Raw genomic sequence first — 25,110 nt, forward strand, 5'->3', positions numbered from 1 at the left:
TGAATAAGACACAATTAAATTCTACCTCTTGTGAATTTACAATGGGGAATTCTCACCTGTGATGCCAGATGAGTCCTAACTGTTCCATGCATGACTCAGACACCCAAACGGCTCCATTAATGACTGTTTTAATAAATGTTCTATCTTTATACAGACAATATCCTGCCCTGTGACAAGCCTGGCACGAGGTCAAACCAAACCTTGGTCCCACGGTCGGCCCATGCTGAGGACGAAGGCAAACCTGGTGATGCCAAGCATCCTGAGGGGCTCTGACACTCCAGGGACGTTCCTGGTGTCGTTCTTCCCGAACCCCCCTCGCCCCCTCGCAGGTGGGTAATGATCGGGTGGCACATCCAGGGGTTTCGGCCCCAGCCCCCTCATTGGTGTCCAAACTGTCTCAGCGGATGAGGGCTGTGCAGCGCAGCAGTGAGAGGGGAGCGGGTGTCTGGGAAGCCTCAAGCCTCCGTCCCTTCCCTTCGGCAGCGCCAGCACATCCCCCGCACCCTTCCTGTCCCCCCCGCGTCCTCGGGCCGCTGCGGGCGGGACCGGACTCTTATAATTTTTTTTTTTTCAGTGGCATCAGCTCTTCATTTCCGTCCATCTCCCTCCTCCCGTTCCCGTTGTATCTCGGTGCCGGAGCTCCCCTCTTCCCCCGCACGTCCGGGGGCTCAGCCCTTCCCCTCTGCCCCAACACTCTGCAGCCTTTCTCTTTCCTCCGGGAGCCCCCAGCCCTTCGCCGCCCCCTGCCCGGGGCTCTGCCGCCTCCTGGCCCGGAGGAACCGGTCCGGCCCCGGCCCAGCCCGCTCGCGTCCCCCGAGACCCCGCTCCCCTCCTGGGACCCCCGGCCCCGCCCCGGGCGGGCCCCGCCCTCCCTGCGCCCGCTCCCATTGGCTGCGGGCCCGGGGGGCGGGACCGCTTTGTGACGTCACGATCAGCTGTCGGAAGGTGCCGATTTGTGCGGGGGAGCGGCGCGCGCTCGGCAGAACGGCGGGGTTCGCACCGGCACCGGGACGGGCACGGCTACCGACACAGGCACCGGGACGCACAGCACCGGGACACACAGCATCGGGACACACAGCACCGGGACACACAGCACCGGCACTACCTCAGCGCCTGCCGCCGCCCGGGACACGCAGGGCCGGTGAGTGCCCGTGGGACGGGGTCGGGGCCGGCCCGGGGCTTTGCGGGCCCGCACGGCCCGGGCGGGGAGCGCCCGGCGGGGGCGGGGGTGGCCCGGGACCCCTCGGCTCCGGCCCCCCCGCGCCCGTTGTTTGTTTCTTCTTCACCGGATTAAGATTGGCGGTCGTTCCCCGCTCCCATTGGCTGCGCTGCGGTGACGTTGCCTCATTTGCATTTGACATTGAGACGTCAGAGCGCTCCCCCCCGTGTCCCGCCGTGACCCCCGGGCCGGGGCCGTGGCGATGCTGGCACGGGGCATTGCCCGCCGTGGGCACGCGTGGGTGGCCCCGGGCCCCTCCGCGCCAGTCGCTGCTGTGGCTTTTCTCGGCAGGAAACGGGGATGCGTCTCCCCCCGTGATGTTTAGACGCATTTCGGGTGCGAAACGTGGCGGTTTGGAAAAGGAATGTGAATATATAAATATAAGTATGTGTCAATGTATGAAATATGTAATGGAATCACAGAATGAGTCGGTTTGGATGTGACCTTAAAAATCATCTCGTTCCAACCCCCTGCGGGGGGGATGTCCTGGGAGGGACACCTTCCTATTCTGTATGTTATATACTGTATAAAATACAGCATATAGTATACTATATATATAGTATGCTATATGAAATAAATTTGTGTAAAGAATGTAAATAGATGTAAATCTCTAACACAAAATATTATCTATTTAACTTATTTCCAGGAAATCCTTGATGCTTTGGATTTAGATCCCTCTGTCTTTAGATCTTGATTGTCTTTGTAAATCCCCCCAGGTTTTATGAGATTCAGAGGCTTTGATGTTTTTGTTGAGTTTGGTTGTGCTGCCCGGGCGGGGGCCGTATGTGGAAGGGGAGGTGCTGGCAGTGCTCAGTTGAGGTTTGTGCCATGGGGCAACTCCACCACATTCCAGGGTGGAGTCCCTCAGGTACCAAACACAGCATCTCCCTCTGCTATTGCTGCTCTAAGGGCACCTCCTTTGGGACAGCTCAAAAAAGTCATAAGTCCTAAAAGGGCCGCTTTCCTCTGGATTTCATGTCTCTCACCTCAGCTTGGCTGAGCCTGGCAGGCCCTGGAAACTAATCCTGCTCCCATCTACGGGGACTCATTGTGGAAAAACTTGGACTTCGTGGAGTGTAAAAGCAGGTTAAAAAGGACATTTTTGCTCTTGTAATTCTTTTATGCACATAAATATACATATTTGTATAGGGGAGCTACAGCCCTGCTCAGAGCACCTGAGCAAAGAGACTGGCACCCTGGCATCCCAAAATAGTGGATTAAACTCCCTTGAGCCCAGCAATAGCCAGTGCTGAAGCAGCACCAACGAGGGCTGAGCTGGGCGGGTGCCAAGTGCTGTTGCTTGTTTGGCCAAGGTTTTGCTGGGGTAGGAAACAATCCCAGAAACCCTCCCAGAAACAGGTGTTGGGCTCTGGTACAGGACTTTGCTGGACCTCCTTTCCCACCAGACTTTATCTACAGAGTTCCAAGAACTGGTTGTTTTGCTCTAAAATAAATCTTTCCTCTCCTTTTATCTTTTCTCCCCCCAAAATACCCCCCTTCTCCCCCCTCAAACAACAAACCTACCACAAAAAAAGACAAAAGCTGTCTGCTGTAGCTCACTGCCACTGTTGGGAACCTGTTGTCAAACTGCTGCTTATCTGCATGAGCAAAAAAGGAAAAATAGAAAAGTTTTTCCCCAGGTAATAAAATGGTAACACCCCCCTTCTCCCCCCTCAAACAACAAACCTACCACAAAAAAAGACAAAAGCTGTCTGCTGTAGCTCACTGCCACTGTTGGGAACCTGTTGTCAAACTGCTGCTTATCTGCATGAGCAAAAAAGGAAAAATAGAAAAGTTTTTCCCCAGGTAATAAAATGGTAACACCTGCTTGTAATTAGACTGGAAAACAAGTGACACAAACTTGTATGTGAGGGGTTTTTAATGCTGACTGCACAGCGAGTCCTGCTCTGGTGAGGGGGGCCCTGAGTGGCCTTGGGGGGAGCTGCAGGAGCTCGGGGTTCTTGTGGTGTGGAAGTGCAGTGCACCAGGTTCTGTTCAGGCTCTGTGATGTGGGGAGGCTGTAAGGCTGGGCTGCTCCCCTCCCTCCCAGTGTGTGCAGCTCCTTGGGATGCTTCACTCCTTGGGATGCTTCACTCAGCGCATCCCAGAGAGGAACGCTCTAAAATTTCATAGCGTGGCTCATGGCAAATCTAAAATTTCCAAGATCCTGCCAGCCCCTGGCAGATTTGCCAGGACTGTGTGTGATGATATCAAGCAGCACGAGATCACATTTGCCCTTGGGGTAAGGACCTTCCTGCAGCAGTGACAGAAGAGCTGCTGTGAATGCAGAGACCAGCTCCAGGAAAACATCTCCTCATTCTGCAGGGTCCCCCTCCTTCAGGCAGGATCTGGAGGAGCATGTGGGAGCTCTAGTCCCTGCTGAGACCCCGGACTGGCTGAGGAAAAGCCTTCCCGGTCCTGTCTTGGTCTGCCATTAATAAGAAGAATGTCATGATGAAGAGTTTTTTGGGATTTTTCAAACTCCTCTCTGCCTTCCCCCCCTCTACTCCTCTGATCTGCCATGGAAGAGGCTCTGGCTCTGGCTCAGCCTCTGTTTTGCTGGAATCAGTCTGTCTGTGCTGGCAGCACCTCAGGGTGCAGCTCTGCCCCTGTGCCCAGGGCTCCCCCAAGGCAATCCATCAGTGAGATCAGCTGGACCTGGAGCACAGTAGTTGTGGGACCTAATTCAGCGTTAATTCAGCCCCACCAAACTGTCCCAGGCAGGTCCCTGCCAGCTCTGGTCCCTCCCTTGGTGGGGAGGGCTGGGGGACAGCCCAGGGATGATTCACTGGACATTTCTGGGGTCATGAGCAGAACTCCCCTGAGCTACCCAGCTGCTGGATCCCTTCTGTGTTTTGTGTTTCTGTGCCAGGTTTAGGATTTTCCTGCAAGCAGCACAGCGAGCCTTTGAAACGCTTGTCTAATTTAGGTAAAATGAGTTGAGAATCCCATTTCCCAAGTGGGTTGGAGGAAGGCACCTGATTTGTACCTCTGCCTCCTGCTGGGCTGACTGCGCGGGGTATTCTTAGCTGTGCCGAGGAAGGGCCGCTCCCGCCGCCTGCCAGCAGCATCCCTCCCGCCGCCGAGTATTTATGGAAACCTTCAGGGAGCCTGTTGCCATTTCCAAGGGGAGTTGCTGTTTTCTTGCACGCTGGGACTTGAGAGCCGCCGGTCCCGCGGCGCTGCAGCTCCTGCCCCGAGCTCCCGGCGCATCCCGGGGCTCTGCTGCCCTCCTGCTCTCTATTCTTAGCTCCTGGGGTTATTTGCAGCCACGGTGACTCAGAAAACTAATTATTGTGTCGAGGTTTCTGAAGGGGAAAAAATAACTTGATGCGTTGTGGTTTCTTTACTTCCACTTTAAATTTAATATTTTTAATACCTTCTGGCTTGTTGTAAAATGCTGTTGGACTTTCTGGAAGGATTCTGATGGACATAATTCATTTAGAAACTTGTCTGTCCCCAGGTGAGTGTCCCTGGCGGGCTGTCCCCTTGTGCTGGCAGTGCCTGGTTTGTGGGAGCCTGGGAAGGATGGCAGCTGTCTCGTGGTGGTGGCCCCAGCTCTGGCAGGGGACAGGGGCTCAGTGTGTGCTTTCTGGGCAGCTCAGCCCCAAGAGGGTGGCACATAGGCAGTCCCCTTGTGTCCTGAGCAGGGACACCTGGGACACACCTCCCCCACAGATGTGGGGCATCTGCAGACACAGGAAAGCTGGAAGAAGGGACCTGAGAGGAAGAGAAGGCATCTCCTGGTCCAAACCGGTTCTGTGGGCACCGCCTCTGCCTGGTGACCAGGCACAGATTGACCTCAGTCCCCTGTCAGGGACACAATCGGGTCCTTCCTGCACTGCAGCTCCCATTGAGGCTGCCAGCCCTCCATGCCCTGGTGTAAATGGGGAAAATGTTTGCTGCAGGGAAAGCAGAAGCACTCCAAATACCTGGATAAACTTCAGAGCTTGATCTGCTGCTGGCTGCTCCAGAGAGAAGTGCTTGGTGGAACCTGCAGGGATGGAGGTGGCATGTGGCCATCTCACTGGGCAGGAGCTGGCCAAGGAGTCTCTAGTCTTGTGAAGGGCTGGGAGGTCACCCAAGCCCTCTACAATGAGCTGATGGATGAGCTTGGTGGCTGCCAGGGAGGGCCTGGAGGGTCTCCCAGGCCAGGAGCTGCTCCCTTCTAGGGGGGTGGGAGAGTGCAGACTCACAGACTGCTTGGGGTTGGAAGGGACCTTACAGAGCATCTCATCCCACACCCCTGTGCTGGGCAGGGACACCTCCCACTGTCCCAGGCTGCTCCAAGCCCCCTCCAGCCTGACCTTGGACATTGCCAGGGACCCAGGGGCAGCCACAGCTTCTCTGGGCAACCTGTACCAGGGCCTGCCCACCCTCACAGGGAGGAATTCCTTTCCAATATCCCAACTAACTCTGCCCTCTGGCAGTGGGGAGCCATTCCCCCTTGTCCTGTCCCTCCATCCCATGTCCCCAGTCCCTCTCCAGCTCTCCTGGAGCCCCTTTAGGCACTGGAAGGAGCTCCAAGGTCTCCCTGGAGTCTCCTCCATGTGAGCACCCTCAGCTCTCCCAGCCTGTCCCAGAGCAGAGGGGCTCCAGCCCTTGGAGCATCTCTGTGGCCTCTCTGGACTCACTGCAGCAGCTGCATATCCTGCTGATGTTGGGTCCCCAGGGCTGGGGCAGCTCTGCAGGTGGGGTCTCACCTGGGTGGGCAGAGGGGCAGAATCCCCCCCTCACCTCTGCCCACGCTGTGGGATCAGCCCAGGGCAGGGTTGGTTTCTGGGCTGCCAGTGCCCATGGCCAGGTCACATCCAGTTTGTCACCAGCAGCACCCCCAAGTCCTTCTCCCAGGGCTGCTCCCCACCCAGCCAGCCCCAGCCTGTGCCTGGTGCTGCCCTGACCCAGGTGCAGGACCTTGCCCTTGGCCTGGCTGAGCTCCATGAGGTTCACCTGAGCTCTTCCAGCCTGCCCAAGACCCTCTGGGTGCCCCAACCCCTCTGGCTGCTGAACTGACTGCCCCACACAGCTCAGTGCCATCCCCACACCTGCTGAGAGCTCTGGAGAGCAGAGCTTCATCCTGCTGCTTTCAGAGACAGGGTAAAGTAGTGGGGAGGATTAATGCTCATTTTGGCCCTTGCCTACATTTTGGCCTCACTCATGCCTTCACCCTGCAGGTTTGATCCTGAAAGCTTTGCCAGGAGCTTCCTGCAGCTCCCTGGACACCACCATGGGGCTGGTCCAGCCCACCCGTGGCACAGAGTCTCTTGCACCAGGAAAGGAGTCAGGGCCCTCCCATGTTCCCTGGCTTGGAGAGGGTGACAGCTGGAGATTTACTTGAATTCTTTGAGGACTGATCCTTTAAAATGATCCATTTCAAATTTTGCTCTTAGGGGAGCTTTTAATTCTCTCCCACTTCCTCCACAGCTATGGCAGCTGCCTGTGAGCCCCTGTGCCTTAACTTGAGAAGTGACATTTGGGAGAGAGGACAATCAAAAATAATAGTGTCTGTTGTGTCCTCAGAAAAGATAAATTACCTCTGGGTTGGGGTGGACCTGAGGAATTCAGGTACCTCACTTCCCTTCCTGTGGTTTTCTGGGGACCAGTCCCTAAGCAGGCAGGTGCTCTGAGTGGTTCCTGGGGGAGCAGCTTTCCTACTGTCTTGTAAAAGCTTTTATCATCATTTAACAAAGGAAAACTAAAAGGTTTTGACCATGTCAGTGGCTATTTGACCTTGATCTTGCTGGAGGATGAGCCCCTGGCAGGGGCTCCCAAAGCCAAGGCTGCAGAGCATGGGAAGCACTCGGTGCAGTCAGAGATTCCAGGCTGTCTTAGGCAACAGGGACAACCCCTGCCTGCCTCAGCCTCTGACCTGTGCTGGCTGCTTGGGAGCTTTTCTGGGTGACCTTGCCCTGGCAGCCAAACTGAGGCCACTGTCTTCCCCTGTCCCTGTGTGCCAGACCTTGTCCCCAGCTCTGCTGTTGGGTGACATCCAGATCTGGGCAGGGACAATGACTGACACTAGCATGAGTAAGTCAAGAGTGTTGCCAGTGTCCTCCTGATGTGGTGGGCTTGGGCACAGCAGAGGGGACCCCGCTGTCCCCAGCCCCACTGTGTCACCCTGAGGACCTCCCTGCTGGCACTGGGCTCAGCTTTGGCTCAGCACTTCTGCCAGCCTGGCAGTGCCCCAGCTCAATGAGCACATGAGCCCACTGCTGGCCTCACACTGAGCCAGGGCCATGGTGGCCTTGGGGGACTGACCCCTGTGACCCCTGTGACCCCTGTGCCTGCCACGAGCTGCCCCAGCCTCTCCTGCCCAGGCACCTGGGGAGCAGCAAACAGTGGGAGACTCTGGGACATCACCAGCAGGAGCCTGGGAGCTGTGGAGTTTCTGCCACAATTAGATATTTAATAAACATCTTAAATAATTAATATTCATGTCATATTAAAAGGTATTTACTGCCTAGGTGAGTGCTCAGGCAGGTGCCAGGTTTCCAGGCTGAGCTGGTGCTGAGGCCACCCCCACCCTCGGGGCTGCCAGGGTGGCCTTTGCCAGCCTGAGCTGTTCCTGGGGGCACGTGGGCATCCCGTGGGGGCAGCTCTCACTGAGCTGGGAGTGAAGCACAGCAGAGTGCAGCCAGAGCCCAGCTGGGCACCAGCCCCTCTGTGTGGTGTTTCCCTGACTTATCTGAATGTGCTTTGATGATCCAGGTGCAGGGGGAGCCTGGCTGATTTCACTGAGAGCACTGCAGGGTCACAGCATGGCTGCGGGCTGTGGGCTCACAGAAACCACTCTGCCGTGTCTCAGTGCTCAAACCCTCCCTGCTCAGTGCCTCCAGAGGAGGCCAGGGACCCTCTCAGGACACAGAGCAGAGAGTCCTCCCTGACCTCCTGTTCTTCCTGGTGAGACTCTCCACAAGCCTCAGCTGAGCCATCCCAGAGTGGGTGGGAAGCTGGAGCCCTGAGCACTGCAGTCTGCAGGAGGGCATGGCTGTGGCTCATGGTTTGCCTTGTGCCCCTGGGGCAATGGGAGTCACCAGGGACCTGCTCTGGGGGACAGGTGGAGTCACACTGCTGCCCTGCCATGCCAGGGAGGGAGAGCTGGCTGTTGCAGGGCTGCCTCATGCTCCATCACTGCCTTCTGCAGCTGGAAGTGTCTGAGATCAGGGCCTCTGAGCTCCAGGGGATCCCATCCCTGGGGAAGGCTCCTTTGGTTTCTCATTTTCTGTGTTGTAGAGCAGATGCTGTTCCTCCCAAGGCACCTGAGAGACTGCAAAAGGCATTTCCATCCCACAGGGATGAAGAAAAGAGTGCCTGAGCCCCAGAACTGCAGTGCTCAGGCCAGCCACCTTGGCAGGGTGCTGGGACTGGGGAGGCCAGGGGGCAGCAGGGCTGAGCAAGAACTTTTCCTGCTGGAGGATTGGGGTGTGCATGGACGTGGGCGTCCATGGTGGTGCTCCTGTACCCTTCCCACTCCACTCTGCCTGCAGCAGATGGAGTTTCACTGGGTGCAGCATCACTCAAGCTCCATGGCCCCTTGGTCCTGACCTGGGCTTTGCCATGAGATGGGGATTGACCCTTTCAATGCACCCACATCAGTGTGCAAGCACGGCAGCACCCAGCTGTCCCTCTCACTGCACTGAGCTCCTGCTGGCATTTTATGGCCTTTTCATGCCCTTTTAATGTCTCTGGACCAAGTGGCACACAAATAACACACAAATAATACTCTGCACCTTTTGGCTGCCCCTCCTGTGCCTTGCCAGGAGCTTGGCAGACATGAATGAAATGAATGAGTGCTGACCTCCCCCCACACTGGAGGGAATCTGCTTTCCCAGGGATAAAACAGTGATGAGCTGAGCAGAGGTGAGGCAGAGACCCACAAAGGGCTGGGATGAGAGGCTGGATGTGAACAACAGTGTGTGCTGGCAGCCCTGGGAGCCAGCAGCACCCTGGGCTTGTCCTCACAGGGTGGGCACCAGATGGGGGTGATTCTGCCCACCCAGGTGAGACCCCACCTGCAGAGCTGCCCCAGCCCTGGGGATCCAACATCAGCAGGATATGCAGCTGCTGCAGTGAGTCCAGAGAGGCCACAGAGATGCTCCAAGGGCTGGAGTCTGTCAGGTCTGGAGCCTGACTAGGAGAGCTGAGGGTGCTCACCTGGGGGAGAGGAGGCTCCAGGGAGACCTTGGAGCTCCTTCCAGTGCCTAAAGGGGCTCCAGGAGAGCTGGAGAGGGACTTTGGAAAAGGGACTGGAGTGACAGGACAAGGAGGAATGGCTTCCCACTGCCAGAGGGCAGGGTTAGATGGAATATTGGAAAGGAATTTCTTCCCTGTGAGGGTGGGGAAGCCCTGGCACAGGGTGCCCAGAGCAGCTGTGGCTGCCCCCGGATCCCTGGCAGTGCCCAAGGCCAGGCTGGATGGGAGCACCCAGGAGCACCCTGGGACAGTGGGAGGTGTCCCTGCCCAGGGCAGGGGGTGGAATGAGATGAGACTTCCAGGTCCCTCCCAGTCCAAACCAGTCTGGGATTCTGTGACAGTGCTGTCCTTGTCCTGCCTGCTGCCAGGAGCTTGGCATGTTTGCCTGACTTAGGGACACCCTCTGCTCTGTCCCTGCCAGCTCCTGGGGATGGGTCTCCTGGGACACCCTACCCATGAGGATGGGGCCACAATGAGAGGCTTGGTGCAGGTGGGGGCTGCAGGGCACAGGCACCCAGTGCTGCTTCAGATACAGCACCAGCTGGGACAGCCCATGGCACAGATCAGTGCCAGAGGCACCTTTTGCTGTGCCCTTGAGCCCACCCGAGCCCCTGGGACGCAGGAGGGCCACACTGCCAGCCTGTTTTAATGTGCTGTTCCTTTTTCTCTCCCTTTTCCAGGCCTTTGCACTGAAGCCAAGTGAAGCACCTCACAATTGCACTGCACACTGCTCAGCTGTGATTCCTCTGGCAGCCAAACCTCTCTGTCACTGACACCCCGAGGGCTCTTTCTCCCCTCCCTGCCCATCTCTCCTGTCTGTGCCTGGAAGCTGGTGCTCAGCAGTAGCTCTATCTCCCTGTCCATCCTGCTGGACTGCTCCCCACCATGTTTCAGCGTCTCACCAGCCTCTTCTTCAGTGACAGCAGCACGCCAGAGGGCCTGGAGGAGCCCAAACCCTTTGTCCAGGAAGAGGAGGAGGAGGATGGCTGGCTCATAATTGATCTTGCAGGTGAGCAAAGCAACAGAACTGTCTTCCCACAGCCTCTGCTGCACCTTGTCTCTCCAGAGCTGGGCAAATCCTTATATCAGCAGATGGGCTTACACTACATGGGAGCAGCTCTGCCCTTCATTTTTTCTCCCCTGGTCCCCATGCTCTGCCCGTGGTCACTGCAGCAGCCTCTGACCTGCTCCTCCTTTTCCCTTTCCTCTCCCAGTGATGCTTCTCAACTTTCTGCCAGTGTGGGAGCAGCATCAGCATCTCCAGCTGGGGTTGCTGCTGCCCAGAGGCCTCCAGGTGCTTGCATGGCAGGAGGGGAGCCTGGCAAGGCAGGGACATCACCCAGAGCTTTGGGGCGATGCTGCCCACAGGGGTCAGTGGGGAGGGGTCCCAGGCTGGGCAGTGCCATGGCCTGGGCTGAGCTGTGCCCTGGACAGCAGCAGTGTTCCAGGAGGAGCCAAGCTCAGCTGCTCCCTGCCCTGCCCTGCTGAAAGCACACTGGGAGCCTGTTCCCCTGGGGAGGGGATGGGGCTGTCCCCATGGGAGGGCAGGTGGGAGTGGTGCCTGTTCCAGTTGGGGATGTGCCACCAGGGATCTGCCCATGCTTGGGTCATTTGAGAGAAGTAAATCTCACCTCCATGGGGGTTATCTTCCCAAATTATTCCCACTGTCCATGCCAAGCACAAGGGATGTTTGGCACCAGGTGCCTGTACCTAGAGAGCCCACAGGGCTCCCCATTGACAGAGCATCCCAAGCCCTGTGTAACACCAACCAGGCAGATTGAATTGCTCCTGTGCAGATCTTCACCAGCTCTGTTCAGACCTTGGGACTTTCTGTTGTAGACTGATGACTCAGCCAATTGCAATGATGTTTTTATGACCTTTTCCTTGCAAATGCAGCAGCAATCAGAGACAAACCCTCCTGCCTGTGAAGGAGCTCCTGAGGCTGTGCTCTGCTTTGGTAGCCCCTGGTTGGTTGTGAGGCCCCAGCTCAGGGAGCACAGATGTATCCTGCAGGTTTGGGAGGAGGGGTTTGTCCTCCCTCTTGCAGGCAGCAGGTCTCTGGGCAGATGTTCCCTGCCTGTTTTTGTTATTCAAATTGTTCATTAGGGTGTTTTTCCCATATGCAGTGACCTGGAGAAGGGACCAGAGCAGGAACAAGGCTGGGATGGGGGACAGGGCCAGCCCCATGCCTGGTAGGAGCACTGGAGAGCTGTTGGAGGTGGTGGGTGGTGTGGGCATGGGCAGCTGTGGAGGCTTCCCTGTGCTCTGGGCATTCAGGTGCCTGTGCAGGGAGGGTCAGGGCAGTGCCATGGCAGGGGGGTTGTTGCAAGGAGGTCCCTGGAGCAGTGGGCATGCAGCTGCCACGTGTCAGGGCCAGCTGGCAGCAGCTGCAGCGAGCCTAAGGCATGCCAGGAAGAGTCAGGAGCTTCCCTAGCCAGAGAAATGCTGTGCCCTGATCCCTGGGTTGAGGCTGCAGATGGCTCACAGGGGACCAGGGCCTGACTCTGGCACAAAACACTCCCACGTTTTCCCAGGGAAGTGCCTCAGCTCTCAGGGCAGCACTGGCTTCCAACAGTGTCTGCCTGTGAATGGCACCCTGCTGCTAACTCAGCTGCACTCTGTTCCCACAGCAGTCCCTCAACAGTGGGGGACCAGATTCTTTCAGCTCTATTTCTGGGGCTTGAGTTGTACCAAACACTCCAAGAACCAAACCCGGAGCCCCATCCTTCCCTTGGAGCTGTGGGGGCCAGCAGCTGCTCCCAGCCTGGCTCCCTCCCAGCAGCCGAGAGGCAGCCTAGGGAGCCTCTGGATTCAGCCTCTGCCAGCCTGGTCATTGCCCCTTGTGTTGCAAAAGGCACCAGAATTACTCAGACCTTCCTGGAATGTTTCTGATGCTGCTCCTGTCCCCTTGCTTAGCTTGGCCCTGCTCAGCACCCAGGGAGAGAGCAAAGAGCATTTCCCAGGATGTGGCTGCATCACTGAGGTACTTGAGGATCCCAAAATATTGCTTTGTGACATTAAACCCCACCTTGGCAAAGGATGGGCACAGTGCCCAGGATGCTCTCTGTGCCCTTTGTGGGAGTGCTGCTCCAGCCCAGCTCGGTGCCTGTCTCCAGGCTGACAAACAATCTCCAGCCCGGCATGTCAACAGCTATTAATAGGCTGATATCCTCTGACCTGGAGAAAGACATTCTTGTCTTTGGAAGGCCAACTGTGGCCTGTCCTGGGCCCTGGGCTGGGGCATCAGCTGCAGGAGGAGCTGGGGATGCACTGAGCCAGGAGTACCCAGCCCCATGCTCTGTTTCTCCACACAAGAACAGTTTCATCTGTGCTTCCTCCTGCTCCCTCATCCAGCTGCAGGATCCATGTAGATACCGCAGTGCCACCCCCTCACCAGTTCCCTCAAATCCCCCCGATGAGTCTGGCAATGGGTTAGGGTTATCCCCACGTTTGGTGCATGCTCCTGCCCCAATACAGCCCCAGTAATCCCAAGCACAGGCAGCTGAGAAAAGCAGCGGCCCGAGTGCTGCTGCCAGGCAGAGGTGAGGAAGGGAAGGGATGGGAGGCTTGGGGGGGTGTCAGCTTCTGGATCAGCGACTCAAAATTTGGCCTCTGACAGGCTGGAGTTGAAGGCACAGTGCAAACCTTTGCTGAAGAATTTATTCCCATGATTTCTTCCAGAGAAAAGGTGTGGACTGTTTTTCTGCTGTGTGTGCTTGGTTTCCGTGTTTGCGGAGTGCTGGGTGGTGTTTGTGAGCACCGGCGTGTCGGCATTCCCGGCCCGGCCCGGCCTGGCTCGGCTCGGGTGCCGTCAGAGCGGGGAAAGCAGCGTTTTTCACTGCCTGAACTTCTTCTCTCCCTTTGAGAAGGAAAAAGCCCCTTGCTGCAGTAAACCCTGCCGGTGTGGCAGCTCTGTGGCTCGGCCTGTCCCGGCAGAGCCGTGTCCGTGCCGGAGCGGGGGGTTCGGCGGGCCCGGTGTGCCGTGTGCCGGCCGTGGGTGTCTCTCGCACTAACGATGCCCCTTTCTCTCCCCCTCCCTCCCTCCCTCCCTCCCCCTGTCCATGGTGTGTGTGTGTGTCCCCGCTGCCCCGCATGGCTCTGCACCCCCGCCCCAGGCAGCCGTGCCCGCCCCGGCCCCGCTCGCCGCCCGGCCGCTGGCGGTACCGGGCGCTCGGCGCGGCCCCGCCCGACGCCCCCCGGTCCGCCTCCGCCACCGGCTGCTTCCCCGGCTCCGGCCGGTCCCTGCTTGATGGACGAGAGTTGGTTTGTCACCCCTCCCCCCTGTTTTACTGCAGAGGAGCCCGGCCCCGACGGCGTGGGGAGCAGCCCCATGGAGGACCTGCTCATCGAGCACCCCAGCATGTCGGTGTACGTCACCAGCACCCTCGAGGTGGATGGGGAGGGCCCCGAGGACGATGCTGCAGAGTGAGTGCACTGTGAGGGTGTGGGGGGGCAGCAGCCCCAGCACCCACTGAGGGACCAGGGCTGGTCCTGCCATCCCAAATCCCCGCCAACACCCAGGAATGTTTCACCCACGGACATAGCGTGGCAGTGGGGGACATCAGTGTCCCCACACCCACCTCAGGGAACACTGCATATGTGGCAGGGTGCCCCAGCTGTCACCATGCATGGCTGGCAGCCCCCGTGTCCAAAATCCTCTGCCAAGGGGTCTCAGTAGCATATTCGGGTGGCTGTGGCTGCAGGACGTGAGCTTGGCACTGGGCTGTGCTGGGACAGGGCTGCATTCATCTCCCCTGCCCTTAGCAGGGTCTCCTGGCACGGCCACCTTTGCCAAGGCCACTCCTGCCAATGCCAGTGCCACCTGTCACGCATCCAGGGGGGGTTGCCAGGCAGGGCTTACACCAGGGGTTTGCATAGGCATGGCCCAAGCAAAGCAAGCCCAGTGGGACAGGGTGGCCTTTGGGCACAGTGGGCCCCTGAAGACCCCTTGGTCCCTCAGGCAGGAGGGTGCTGCAGCCCCCCTCGATCACCCGCCTGTCCCCAGACTGGCCCAGCATGGGGGTGGGTATCCCACAGCTGTGGGGAGTGGGACACTTCTTGCCCCAAACCCCAGCTCAGCAGTGGGGAAATTAAACAGAAATGCCCCAAATAGCCCCTTTGCCCCCCCCAGGCCTGTGGGCTGGAGCTCTCCACACCCATTTCTGGGGCCATATCCTGGAGCTCTGTCCTCCCCCCAGGGCTGCTCTCCCGTGCCCTGCAGCCCCCAGGGAAAACCTGGAGCGTGCCCACGCTCAGCCCAACTGCTGCTGGACAAGCCCTGACTGCCATGGGGGTGCCATGGGGCCCCTGCTCTCCCCCAGTCCCAGCCCTCCAACTCCTCCCCTGCAGCCCCACAGTGGGGCAGGGGAGGAGTAAGAATTTGGGGTGAGCTTTGCTCCAGGCCAGGAGACTGCTCCTGGTTAGGGGGCAGCATTTCTAGTTAGAGGACGGCATTCCTAGTTGGGGGTGCTATTCTTGGCTAGAGAGCACCATTCCTGGTTAGGTGACACTGGTCCTGCCTAGTGGACACCATTCCTGTCTAGGTGACACCATTCCTTCAGGACCTGTCTCTTTCCAAAATCTCCCTGAGAGCCAGAGCTTGATGTCCAGAGTGGACAGAGTGTTCTGGAGTGCCTCAGTGCTGGAGGGGGGCAGGGAAGGGCTAAAGGGAACCTGAGACTAGCCAAGGCTCCAAAGGGGTCACAGTGGGACGGAGACAGACCAGGCTCAAGGGACTCAGATGCAGTGGAGTTCTTGGTGGTGTCTTGATTTTTTCGGGTGTCCCAGAGCCTGCCTTGCTGGAGCATTGCCCCGCTCGGCAGGCGGCTGGGGGCAGAGGGCCGTGGGGCAGGAGGGCCGTGGGGCCGGGGTCCGTGGGGCAGGAGGTCGGTGCCCGGTGTCCCCCGCCTGCCGGGGCGGCCCCGGTGCTGACGCCGCTGTCTCCGCAGGGACGTTCCGGAGCCGCGGCCGGAGCCGCCGGTGCCGCAGCGCGGGCGGGCGCTGCCGGTGAAGGCGGCGGCGCTGGACAAGGCGGGGCAGGCGCAGCGGGCGCAGCGGGCCCGGCAGCTGGCGGAGCGGCACCGCCTGGCCCAGAAGGCGCTGCAGCGGCAGAACCGGGCCCGGCAGCGCCCGCCCCGCCGCGCCAAGCAGCTCCCGGGGGCCTTCGTCCACCAGCCCTGCCAGCGCCACTGCAACTACTGACCTCGCTCCGCCGCCCAGGGGCTCCCCCCGGCCGGCCCCGGCCCCGGGAGCGGCCCCCACGGACACCGGGGACACGGCGGCGGCTTCACTCCGCACCCCGCGCCCGCACGCCTGACCCGCGCTCCTCATCTTCCTCCTGTACCTTCACCGTGTCCCCCGCCCTCGATGCCGGCTGGGCCGCGACCCCCGGAGCCGCCGGCATGGAGCGCCACGCTACCCCTCCCCAGCTGCCTGGCAGCATTCACGCGGGAAATCGGAATTCCCGGTGAAATCACCTGTTCCTGAAATCACCTGTTCCCGAAATCACCTGTTCCCGGTGAAACCTGTTTGTCCTGATAAGCCTGTGACATCAGTGCCTTTCCTCACATCATGACTCCATGTACAGCCTGGCTGGGATGTCACAGAGACATCGAGCGGGAGTGACAAGAGCAGTGAAGCCACAAGATTTGGGATTTTTAGGAAAATCTCATCAATGACACTAAATATTGCTTCCGCCCTGCAAAACCAGCAAACACTTCTCTCCCTCCTTGATTTCTTAGCTACATTTTACCGTGATAAGATACTGCCCCACTGCCAGTCCTGAAGGGGCTTGTGGTTGAAAGCGCTGGTAGAATCTCCATGGCTGGGTCAGCCAGGCAGCTCCTGGTGCCTCACGGTGTTGTTTTTTTTAACAACCTTAAAAGGAATCTCAGGAATCAAAGCACCGTCCCAGCGCAGCACCGGAGCCCTTGGCTGCCGTGCCAGGAGGGGTGGCCAGCCTGGGGTGGCATCACCGTGGCTGGAGGTCCCCTTTGAGCAGCCCTTTGGCCCTGGAGCAGTGACCTGCCCCAGCTGTGTCCCCAGGGGTACGCCTGTATCTGTGTGTGTGTATTTCTCTCTGTTCCTGGACGCTCAGAGGAGGCTCTGTCAAGCCAAGGCTCGCTGTCTGCCTGGTGTTAGTCCCCGGGAGGGGAGAGGAGGCAGGATCTGCACAGCTTCCCTGAGGTGGCCAAAGCACGTCCGTGGTGGTGGTGAAGAGATGCTGAAGAGGAGGCTGGAGGGAAGTGCCTGAAGTAAGGACAAAGATGGATCTGGGAGCCACTGCAATGGGTCAGGATGGGGCAGACCTGAGTGAGAGGATTGCTGTAACAGGAGCTGTGACAGAGGCATCTTCTTTCCCCGCTAAAAATGGCATCCTTTCCTGTGAAGGGCCAAATTCACTGTTAGATGATGCTAATTTCTAATGAAATCCCTCCTCTCTCTGTGATGGACTCCTTCTGCCTTTGGAAGAACATGGTCTAGGATTTTCACTGGCTCCAGCACCAGCTGAGACAGCTTCAAATTCAGCAGAAATTTGCTGATCTGCCCCCAGTTCGCTCCTTTTAGGAACTGGTTTTATACCCTCTGCCCGGGGAAAGTGTCCTGCTCATGACCACAGCCTGGATTCCCACCCTCTGAGACAAGACATACCCCCACAACACTCCAGAAAATTCTGATTTCACCAGAGGTTCTTCCACTCACCATGTTGCATCCCTTAATATCAGCTGGGGGCCTCGGCTGAAGGAATTGTGGTGAGCCCAAACTGAGACAGCTGATAGTTATTAATTCTTTTAATGAGATTAAAGCCAAAATGAATCTTCTTAGTAGCAACAGCCCCTAGCTCCGGGCCAGGCAGCCTGGACCGTAGTAGCCAGCTGCTGCTGCTCCCCTGCAGCATTTCCCCTTCACTGCTCTGCCTGGGCTCTCCCAAAAGCTCAGAGCTGGGCAGCTCCGGAGCTCTGCGTCCCGAGAGGGGGAACTGCGAGCCCTCGGCATTGCCCCGCCCTCCTCGGGCCTCCCACAGCCTCTGTCCCGGGCCAAGCCTGAAACCACGCCGAGATCACCCTGCTGGTGAAGAGACTGGCATCTCCTGACTCCAGGGCAGCGTTTACCTCCTCTGGCTTCCTGGGCTTCACACTCAATGCCTTTTTTTGCCCCTGCAGTGATTCCTGGGCTGGCCTGGGAGCAGGGCAGTGCAGGGCCAGTGGCACAGGCAGGGGCTGAGCCCGGCTGTGGTGGGTGCTGCCCTCCCATCCCCGTAGGACACAGCTCTGGGGCACCAGGGTTGGGGGGGGCGTTTTCTCTCTGGCCCCAGCACACATCAAGAAGGGCAGAAGCCAAGCACTGTCCAGCCCCCAGCTTGGTCTCACTGCAAATTCTCCTGCTGCCAGTCCCTCTGGAGCACTCCAGAAATCAGAGGCTGGCTGTGACCCCACTGCCCCCTTGACAGCTCCCAAAGGAACAGGCTGGGGGAGCAGTGGCCCCAAGCAGATCCTGCCATGTCTCACCTGCCGGGCTCTCCTGTGCCTGCCCAGCTGCTGGAGATGGTACCCAGGAGAAATCCCTTATGGAAATCCTCCCGTGCACCTTTCTCCTGTGCTGTGAGCCAGCCCTTGGCCGTGTTCCTGGGGGACTTGTCTCAGCCTGGCACTGCCAGCAGCACCCGGCCCCCAGTGCCCATTTCAAACAGGCGATCTTCTTCCTCTGTCCCGGTTTTCAGAAGCAAATTCAAACTCTTTCTGTGCCAGTCTGAGATGTCTTTCATCATTCTGTGCCCAGCCAGCACAGGAGATGAAGCAGAACTATTACCACACTTTATATCCAGAGTATGTTTATAAAAGATTAATAAATTATTAATAATGTTTTCATGAAGAGGTTAATCCAGACCCTGAGCCTCTGGTGGGTCAGCAAAATGCACGAACGACAACAAATGAGCTCCTGCAAGTCCCCTCTGTTGTTTGCACTCTTGCCATGCATTAACACCTAACACTCACCTGCCAACCCTTGCCAGGCCACTGTCACCCCCAGTGTGACCCCCCCCTCCCTGTGCTCTGGTCAACCTGTGCTTTGCAGAAGACCTGCAGGGTTCTGCTCCTGCCCAGCAGCAAGCACAAGGCCTGGCCTGGTCCCAGGCCTCCTGCCCAGTGCTGCCAGAGCAAGAAAACCCCTTTTCATTGAGGTTTTTTGTCTCCTCGAATCTTAAAACAAATGAAAGGTGCTTAAGAACTGAGAACTTCCTGTGTGTGCACCCATTTGCATGTGTAGATATTTCAAAGCCCAGTGTGGGTGTTCAGTAGCTTGTTTTGGGGTTGATTTTTTTAGGGGTTTGTTGAGGTTTTTTTTTGCACCCAATATTTGTGATGCACTGTGTGGTGCTTCCAATGGGGAGGTTCTGGTTTGCATGGAGCTCTTGAGCTGGTTCTGCTGGGACAGGTGGGGTGAATTTTGCTTTCTTTTCTGTACTTGTGTAGGGAGAAACTACAGCATGGACTCAGGGACAAACCAATTTGCTGGGGTCTTTAAAAATGTCTTTTTCCCAGGCTTCTCTGTTAGAATGTGGGGTTTGGTTCTGGGGTGCTGCAGGGATGTGGCCTGTGGCAGCATGTGGTGGTGACAGGAGCTGCTCTGACACTCTTGTGTGAAAAAGAAATTGTGGCCATTCGTGGTGGGATCATTCCTGGGCTGCAGCTCCTCTTCATTTGTTTATGACCTGAAAATTCACCTTTACAGCCAAATGTGGCTGGTCCCTTTTTAACTGGCTTGTGACCAAGCAGGTACAGATTTTCAGCACTGAGCCTCCTGGGGTTTGGGAAGTGCAGCAGGACTGTGTGTTATGGCCTGACCCACCACATCACTGGGATCAGGGGACAACCAGGATGGGGAAGCCATTGAAATCATCACCTGGGGACATGGTGATACAAGCAACTGAAAGAAATTTCTGTGTTTCTTGCAATGAAAGCATAAAAAAGGGAAGAATTCCCAGTGGAGAGGCCTGGGCAAATCCCTGTTCAGTAAATGCCAGCTTTGCTGGGCTGTGTGTCAGACACCTGAGCTGGCTCCAGCCCCAGCCCAGGGGCAGCAGGGCACTGGGGCAGGCTGGGACAGTGCTCTCAGCAATGCTGGAGTTTGTGAGACCCCTTATGGAGGGAAGAATCTTCCCACCACTGAAGCCCCTGTGGTGCAGGGATGTTCTCCAAGTAAGATTTGCCTCTGCTTGCCTGGTTCTGCTCTAGCAGATGAGGAGGATGAGCCCTCAGAGTGTGATGGGACAGGAGGGACAGCCCTGCTGGGGAAGTGCCTCCTCTTGGGCTGCACCAGTGCCCCCAGGCCCCCAAGGCTGTGCTTGCTGCACTGGCCAAGCTGTGGCCATGGCACACTCAGGGCCCCTCACCAGCAGCCACAACAAAGTTCTCACACCAAATTCTGGCTCTTGCTTGGCACCACAGGGCTGGAGGGATGCCAAGGGAGTGGGGGCAAAATCCTCCTCACCTGTTGCTCTGAAACTTGCACTCACAAATGCTCTTTCTAAGAAACTCTGCTGCAAAAGCCTGGTCTGGAAGGAAAACAATTCTTTCCATTGGAGTCCACATTTCCTTCTCATTATGCAGAACATCAGTGCATGGCTCATCCCAAAGATCACTGCTACGGGAATCTTCTCTCTTTAGGCTTGTTTCTAATCAATAATTTTACATTTACATCATACTAGTACTTTTTCCTCTTCTATTCAGCCCTAATGGGGAGCCAAATACCCACTTAGATGTCTTACCACACCATAAAGGAAAAAAAGATAAAAAAAATACTCCAGTAAGGTTCTAGGCTTGAGTCCCACAGCTTTGCAGTTGTGGATCAGTATCAATTCCATTGCCCTGCATAAAGTGGAAATTAAACTTCATGTGAATTTATTGAAAAACAAGTGAGTCCCCAAAGATCAAACATCCAATAATTAGGAAACAGTAAGAAGACATAAGTCACCTCAAGTCAAGAGAAATGGTTCTCAGAAGGCAGCACTGGACCCCACTGCCCTGGGAATGGCTGCTGGCAGTCCTTGAGTCTTCCCTGACTCTCTGGGTTAGAACAGGAGGCCATCCATGTCCAGCTGGTGCCACAGGGACCCTCGAGCCACCAGGGATTGTCAGCTGCCACCACTCCCAGCCTCCAGTTTGCTGCTCCTCCTTTGCTGCGTGCACTCAGCAATAGCTGCTGGTGGCAGGAGGGGAGCATCAGCAGCCCAGTGACCCCCCAGCTTCTCAGAGCTTCCCCCAAGCCCTTCTCCACCATGGACTGTGGTGGCCTCCTCAGCACAGCTGATGGCAGGGACCAGATCCTGAGGAGGGACATCCACGCCACTGGCAGCAGCCCCCTCCCAGGGACTGCCACAGGGACCTACCAGGGACAGGAATGGGCCTTAAAAGGGGCTGATCCCCTCAGGCCTTGTCTTCTTCAAGGTGGAGCTTCCCACCTCTCAGATCTGCTCCACGCAAAGTCAGGAACCTCCTCTTGTCCTCATGGGCTCCATCCCCTTCCAATTCCCATCACTGGAATGGCTGCCACAAGTTGCCTGAATGTGGCTGTAGGAGCTGGATGCAGCAGTGGGAAGGGCTCTGCCTGCCTGAAGAGTCCCTTCTTTGCTGAGAGGTGTCCTCAGCCCCACTGGAGATGCCACCTTCTCCTTGCTCATCTCCAGGATCCCAGAGCCCTCCCAGTCCTGGGCTCTGGGCAGCTGCACACGCTTGGCCAGGAGGTCTCCCTGGTTCATCTGCCTTCCTTTGTGCTTCTTGAAAACCTTTGTCATTAACCCACCTCCCTCTCCTTAGAGGAATGAGGATGACGAGGGTGAGCACCTCCATTCAATAGCAAAGGTGGCTTTTATGTGTGATCATTTGTTCAGTTCTGTGCAGAGTGGTGACACCCAGGTGTGTCCCCTGTCCCTCATTCTGAGCTGACACCTCCCGGGCTGGCTGCTTTTCCAACCCCATATTTTGTACAGGGATGCTGCCCCATGCTCCAGAGCACAAAAAGAGCTGCAAAGCTTTGACTTGGTTGCAGCTAAACCTGAAAATCCTTCTGCCTTCCACTCTGACCCTATTTCATTGCATGGCGGGTGGGAAGATTTTATTCTCTGCAAATGAAGGGGAAAACAGCGCAGTAAATTCTAAGTGTAGCTTAAAAATAGGTTGCACAGGGGAGCCCAAAGCTCCTCTGCTCTTTCACATTCACCTCATGTACCCTTGCTGGGGAGCTGTGAGCAGCTGTGCCCAAATCTCCCTGAATTCCTATCCTCAGCTTTGTGCTTTGGGAAGTTTGGGGATGAGGGAGCAGCACAAGGTGTAGCAGTGACATTTCCTCTTGTGTCAGAACTGTCCTTGCACAGAGCACTGCAATATTCTACCTGTGTCTATCCACCCCTGGTACCTGCTTGTGAAACTCTTGCCCACACATTGCCCTCCCCCATGTGGGGCTGGCTGACTGTACATGTGCCTTCACCCTTTTTCATGGTTTGGCATCTTTTTTTAACACAATTACAGAACTTGAAAAAATCACTGAACTGCAGTTACAAGTCCTATGCAAGAGGTGACCAGGGAGTCAGTTTTTGGTATTTCTGTGTTTCTATGTTGTTTTCAAAGTCTTTGTGGGGTTTTTCAGAGAACCCCAATAGAATGAATGCCCCAAAAAGTTTTTTTTTGTTTGTTTGGTTGGTTTTTTTTGTGGTTGGTTTTTTTTTTTTTTTTTTTTGGTTTTTTTGTTTTGTTTTGTTTGGGTTTTTTTGTTTGTTTTGTTTTTGGTTTTGGTGGGGTTTTTTTTTGTTTGTTTGGGTTTTTTTGCTAAAAAGCATTTAGCATTTTGGATATACTAAATCTCTTAGGCAGCTTTGTAAAGCTCTAAACCCCAGTTGCCCCCGGGGCCGTGTTTGGAGAGCGAGCAGGAGCGGGAGCAGGAGCAGGAGCAGCAGGACGGATGCCGGAGCGCCAGGACAGACGGACAGATGGCTGTTCCGTGGCTGGACAAGGTTGCCTTAAGCCTTCCCTGCAATGCCCCGGAGAGTGTTCGGTGCCCTCCCGCCTGTGCCCGGGGCAGCCCGGGCAGAGCAGCTCCGCCCCGGGCTCTGCCTTAGGCTGGCACAGCCCCACGGGGGTCTGGGAGAAGAGGCAGAAACCCCCCACGTTTTCTACATCACCTGTGCTGTAGGACTGAGACCTCGTCTGGAACTCGAAGCTAACGAAATCCGTCCTTCTCGTGTGTTACGTGTTCAGTTGGTGTAAGCAGGGTTCGTAGGAAGGGATGTCTCCTCCTCGTAGGACATTGTGTAAACATTTGCTGTGTGTCGACTGCCTCGGACACATTGTGTAGTGTGCCTGTGTGTGTGTAACCTGGTTTTGGTTGTTAGGTTATAATGCTGTCTCTTGACTGAAAAAAAAAATCTAATATAAAGAAAAATCACAAGAAATAAAAAATATATATATTTAAAATCTATTTTATGTGTATTTCTCTAAAGCCTGCAAGTAAATCTGTCTGCAAAATTCTTTGGTTTTTTAAAAAATGTTTTTAAAAGAAAAACATCCCCTTTGAAGACAAGGACACACAGGACAGAGGATGGCACAGGCTGAGGGGTTGGAGGGGATTTTCCCCCTCCCCATTACCAAACCTTACAACTCAGCAGATAATGACAGAGCTAAAGCAGATGTCGATTGCCTTGAGAAAATCCCAGATCAGCCAATCTCTGCAGCATCAGCTGTTTCTCCAAGCACAATGTGAGACCTTCTCAGCACCCAGGAGAGGCAGAGATGCCTCCAAGGTGATTAAGGACTTGGAGATGAGGAGAGGCTGAGAGCTGGGACTGCCCAGCCTGGAGGAGGTTCAGGAGGATCCCGCCCTGTGTGCAGATTACTGATGGGGGAAGTGCAGAAAACAGCACTGGAACATTCTCAGTACAGGAACAGGATGAGAGGCACGAATTGAAGTAAAAAGAAATTTCACTTAAAGATAGGAAAATGCTTTTTCACTGCAAGGGTGGTTGGCCACAGGAGGCAGGTTGAGAGGTTGAGGAGTCTTCATCCTTGGAGATACTCAAGATGAGAGGAGACATGGCCCTGAGCAGCTTTGGGCAGGGGTGGGATGGGGCTTGCGCAGCCCAGAGGCTGTGCCAGCTCCTCCAGCAGAGCCAAGCCAAGGAGAAACCCGTGACCCCCCAGCTGCTGGGAAAAGCACTTCAGAGAAATGTTAGATTAGAAAGTGGGAATGAAAAAAATAGCTGGGAGTGAGCTTTCATGGCTTTGATAAACCTTCTTATGGGAAAACCAGATTTGACAGCCACAGACAAAGCCTAGGATTATTGGGAGGGATGGAGCTCAGGAGGTCCAGTCCAACATCCTGCTCACAGCAGGGTAAATACTGAATTCACACCACAGGGCTTTGTTCAGCCAATGCTTGAAACTCTCCAGAGAGAGAGATCCTGCCACTGCATCCCAGGGGGAATAGTTCCTGCTGCTCAGTCAGAAGCTCCTCTCTTTCCATTTGTCCTGGTGGTGTCCATCCCTGTCTCCCAGCCCACATCTCTGTAAATTCCTGGCTCCATTTTCTGCAGAGCACGAAAGGGCAATGGAGCCCATCCCCTGCAATGTCTCCTTTTAGTCAGGTGTTCCAACCCAGGCCATCCTGGTGGCCCTGTCTTGTGTCTCCTCTACATTATCAACACCTTGTGGTTGGGTGGGAGGTGGAAACCAGGTGATATAATTCCAGATCCCCAAATGCCAAGGGATCACTTCCCTGCCCCACAGGCTGCCCTCCCTGCCCACAGCCTGGCTCAGCTCTCCTCCAGGACTGTGAGCTGCTCCAAAGTCCAGCACTGCTCAGAGGATCGGTACAGGGGCCCTTTGCTCTTTCCAAGGCTCCTTCCCAGTGGTTGGATCTTGCAGTTCTTCTTTCCCAAGGTCCATGTCCCTGCAAATAGTGACCCTGACCTCAAGCCTGTCTGCTCCCCACAGGGTGGTATTTCCCACAAACTGAAGTACATCCCCTGTCTTCCCCTGCTTTATTGGGATAGGGACCTTTTCTGTGAAGGCTTTCCAGTTTTGTGGACTTTGTCCTCATTTTCCAAAGCTTCCCACCCAATCTGAGCAGCAACAGGAGCAGCAAGGCCAAGCACAGAGCAGGGTGAGCCCCAAGAGAGAGTGGGGGCCCAGCAGAGATAGGGGGGGTCCTGTACCCCCATCAGCTGTGCCTGTGCAGGGACAGGAGCAGCCACACCCTGGCAGGGAGGATGGAGACACTGCAGAGTGCCTGGAGGCTGCCTGGTGGGAAAGGCCTTGGGAGCGTTGGTGACAGCAGCTGAGCAAGAGCCTGGTGTGCCCAGGTGGGCAAGGGGCCAATGACACCCGGCCTGTACCAGCCATGGGGTGGCAGCAGGACCAGGGCAGTGACTGTCAACTGTGCTGGGCACCGGTGGGGCACCTCCAATCCTGGGGACAGTTTTGGGCCCCTCATGGCAAGAAAGGCATTGAGGGACTGGAGCATATCTGGAGAAGGGAACAGGGCTGGGGAAGGGGCTGGAGCACCAGGAGCAGCCGAGAGAGCTAGGAGGGCTCAGCCTGGAGAAAAGGAGACTGGGGGGAAACATTCACTCTCCACAACTCCCTGACAGGAGGGTGGAGCTGGATGGGGTTGGGCTGTGCTCCCAGGGGACAAGGATGACTGGAAATGGC

At 56.5% G+C, this 25,110-nt stretch overlaps 1 protein-coding gene across 2 annotated transcripts; it reads left to right on the forward strand.

Annotated features, from left to right (window-relative positions):
- Positions 1-929: 929 nt before the first annotated feature.
- TP53INP2 (tumor protein p53 inducible nuclear protein 2) lies at positions 930-22,882 on the forward strand. Of its 2 annotated transcripts, none has more exons than XM_054644326.2 (4): positions 930-1,141; positions 10,093-10,421; positions 13,528-13,837; positions 15,361-22,882. In XM_054644326.2, the coding sequence occupies exons 2-4, from the start codon at positions 10,298-10,300 to the stop codon at positions 15,611-15,613; spliced, it is 687 nt and encodes a 228-aa protein (XP_054500301.1). In that variant the 5' UTR covers positions 930-1,141; positions 10,093-10,297; the 3' UTR covers positions 15,614-22,882. The 2 variants fall into 2 exon arrangements, with proteins under 2 accessions (XP_054500301.1, XP_054500302.1); XM_054644327.2 differs by having other exon boundaries at positions 13,708-13,837.
- The last annotated feature ends 2,228 nt before the right edge of the window (positions 22,883-25,110 follow it).

This window comes from Agelaius phoeniceus, chromosome 17 (assembly GCF_051311805.1).
Source record: "Agelaius phoeniceus isolate bAgePho1 chromosome 17, bAgePho1.hap1, whole genome shotgun sequence".
NCBI lineage: Eukaryota > Metazoa > Chordata > Aves > Passeriformes > Icteridae > Agelaius > Agelaius phoeniceus.

Excerpts from the sequence above, each read along its gene's own strand:
- TP53INP2 (XM_054644326.2), top strand. The coding sequence starts at position 10,298 with ATGTTTCAGCGTCTCACCAGCCTCTTCTTCAGTGACAGCAGCACGCCA. Across the intron at positions 10,422-13,527 it reads GCTCATAATTGATCTTGCAG|GCAGCCGTGCCCGCCCCGGC; the intron begins GTGAGCAAAGCA and ends CCCCCGCCCCAG. Across the intron at positions 13,838-15,360 it reads CCCGAGGACGATGCTGCAGA|GGACGTTCCGGAGCCGCGGC; the intron begins GTGAGTGCACTG and ends CTGTCTCCGCAG.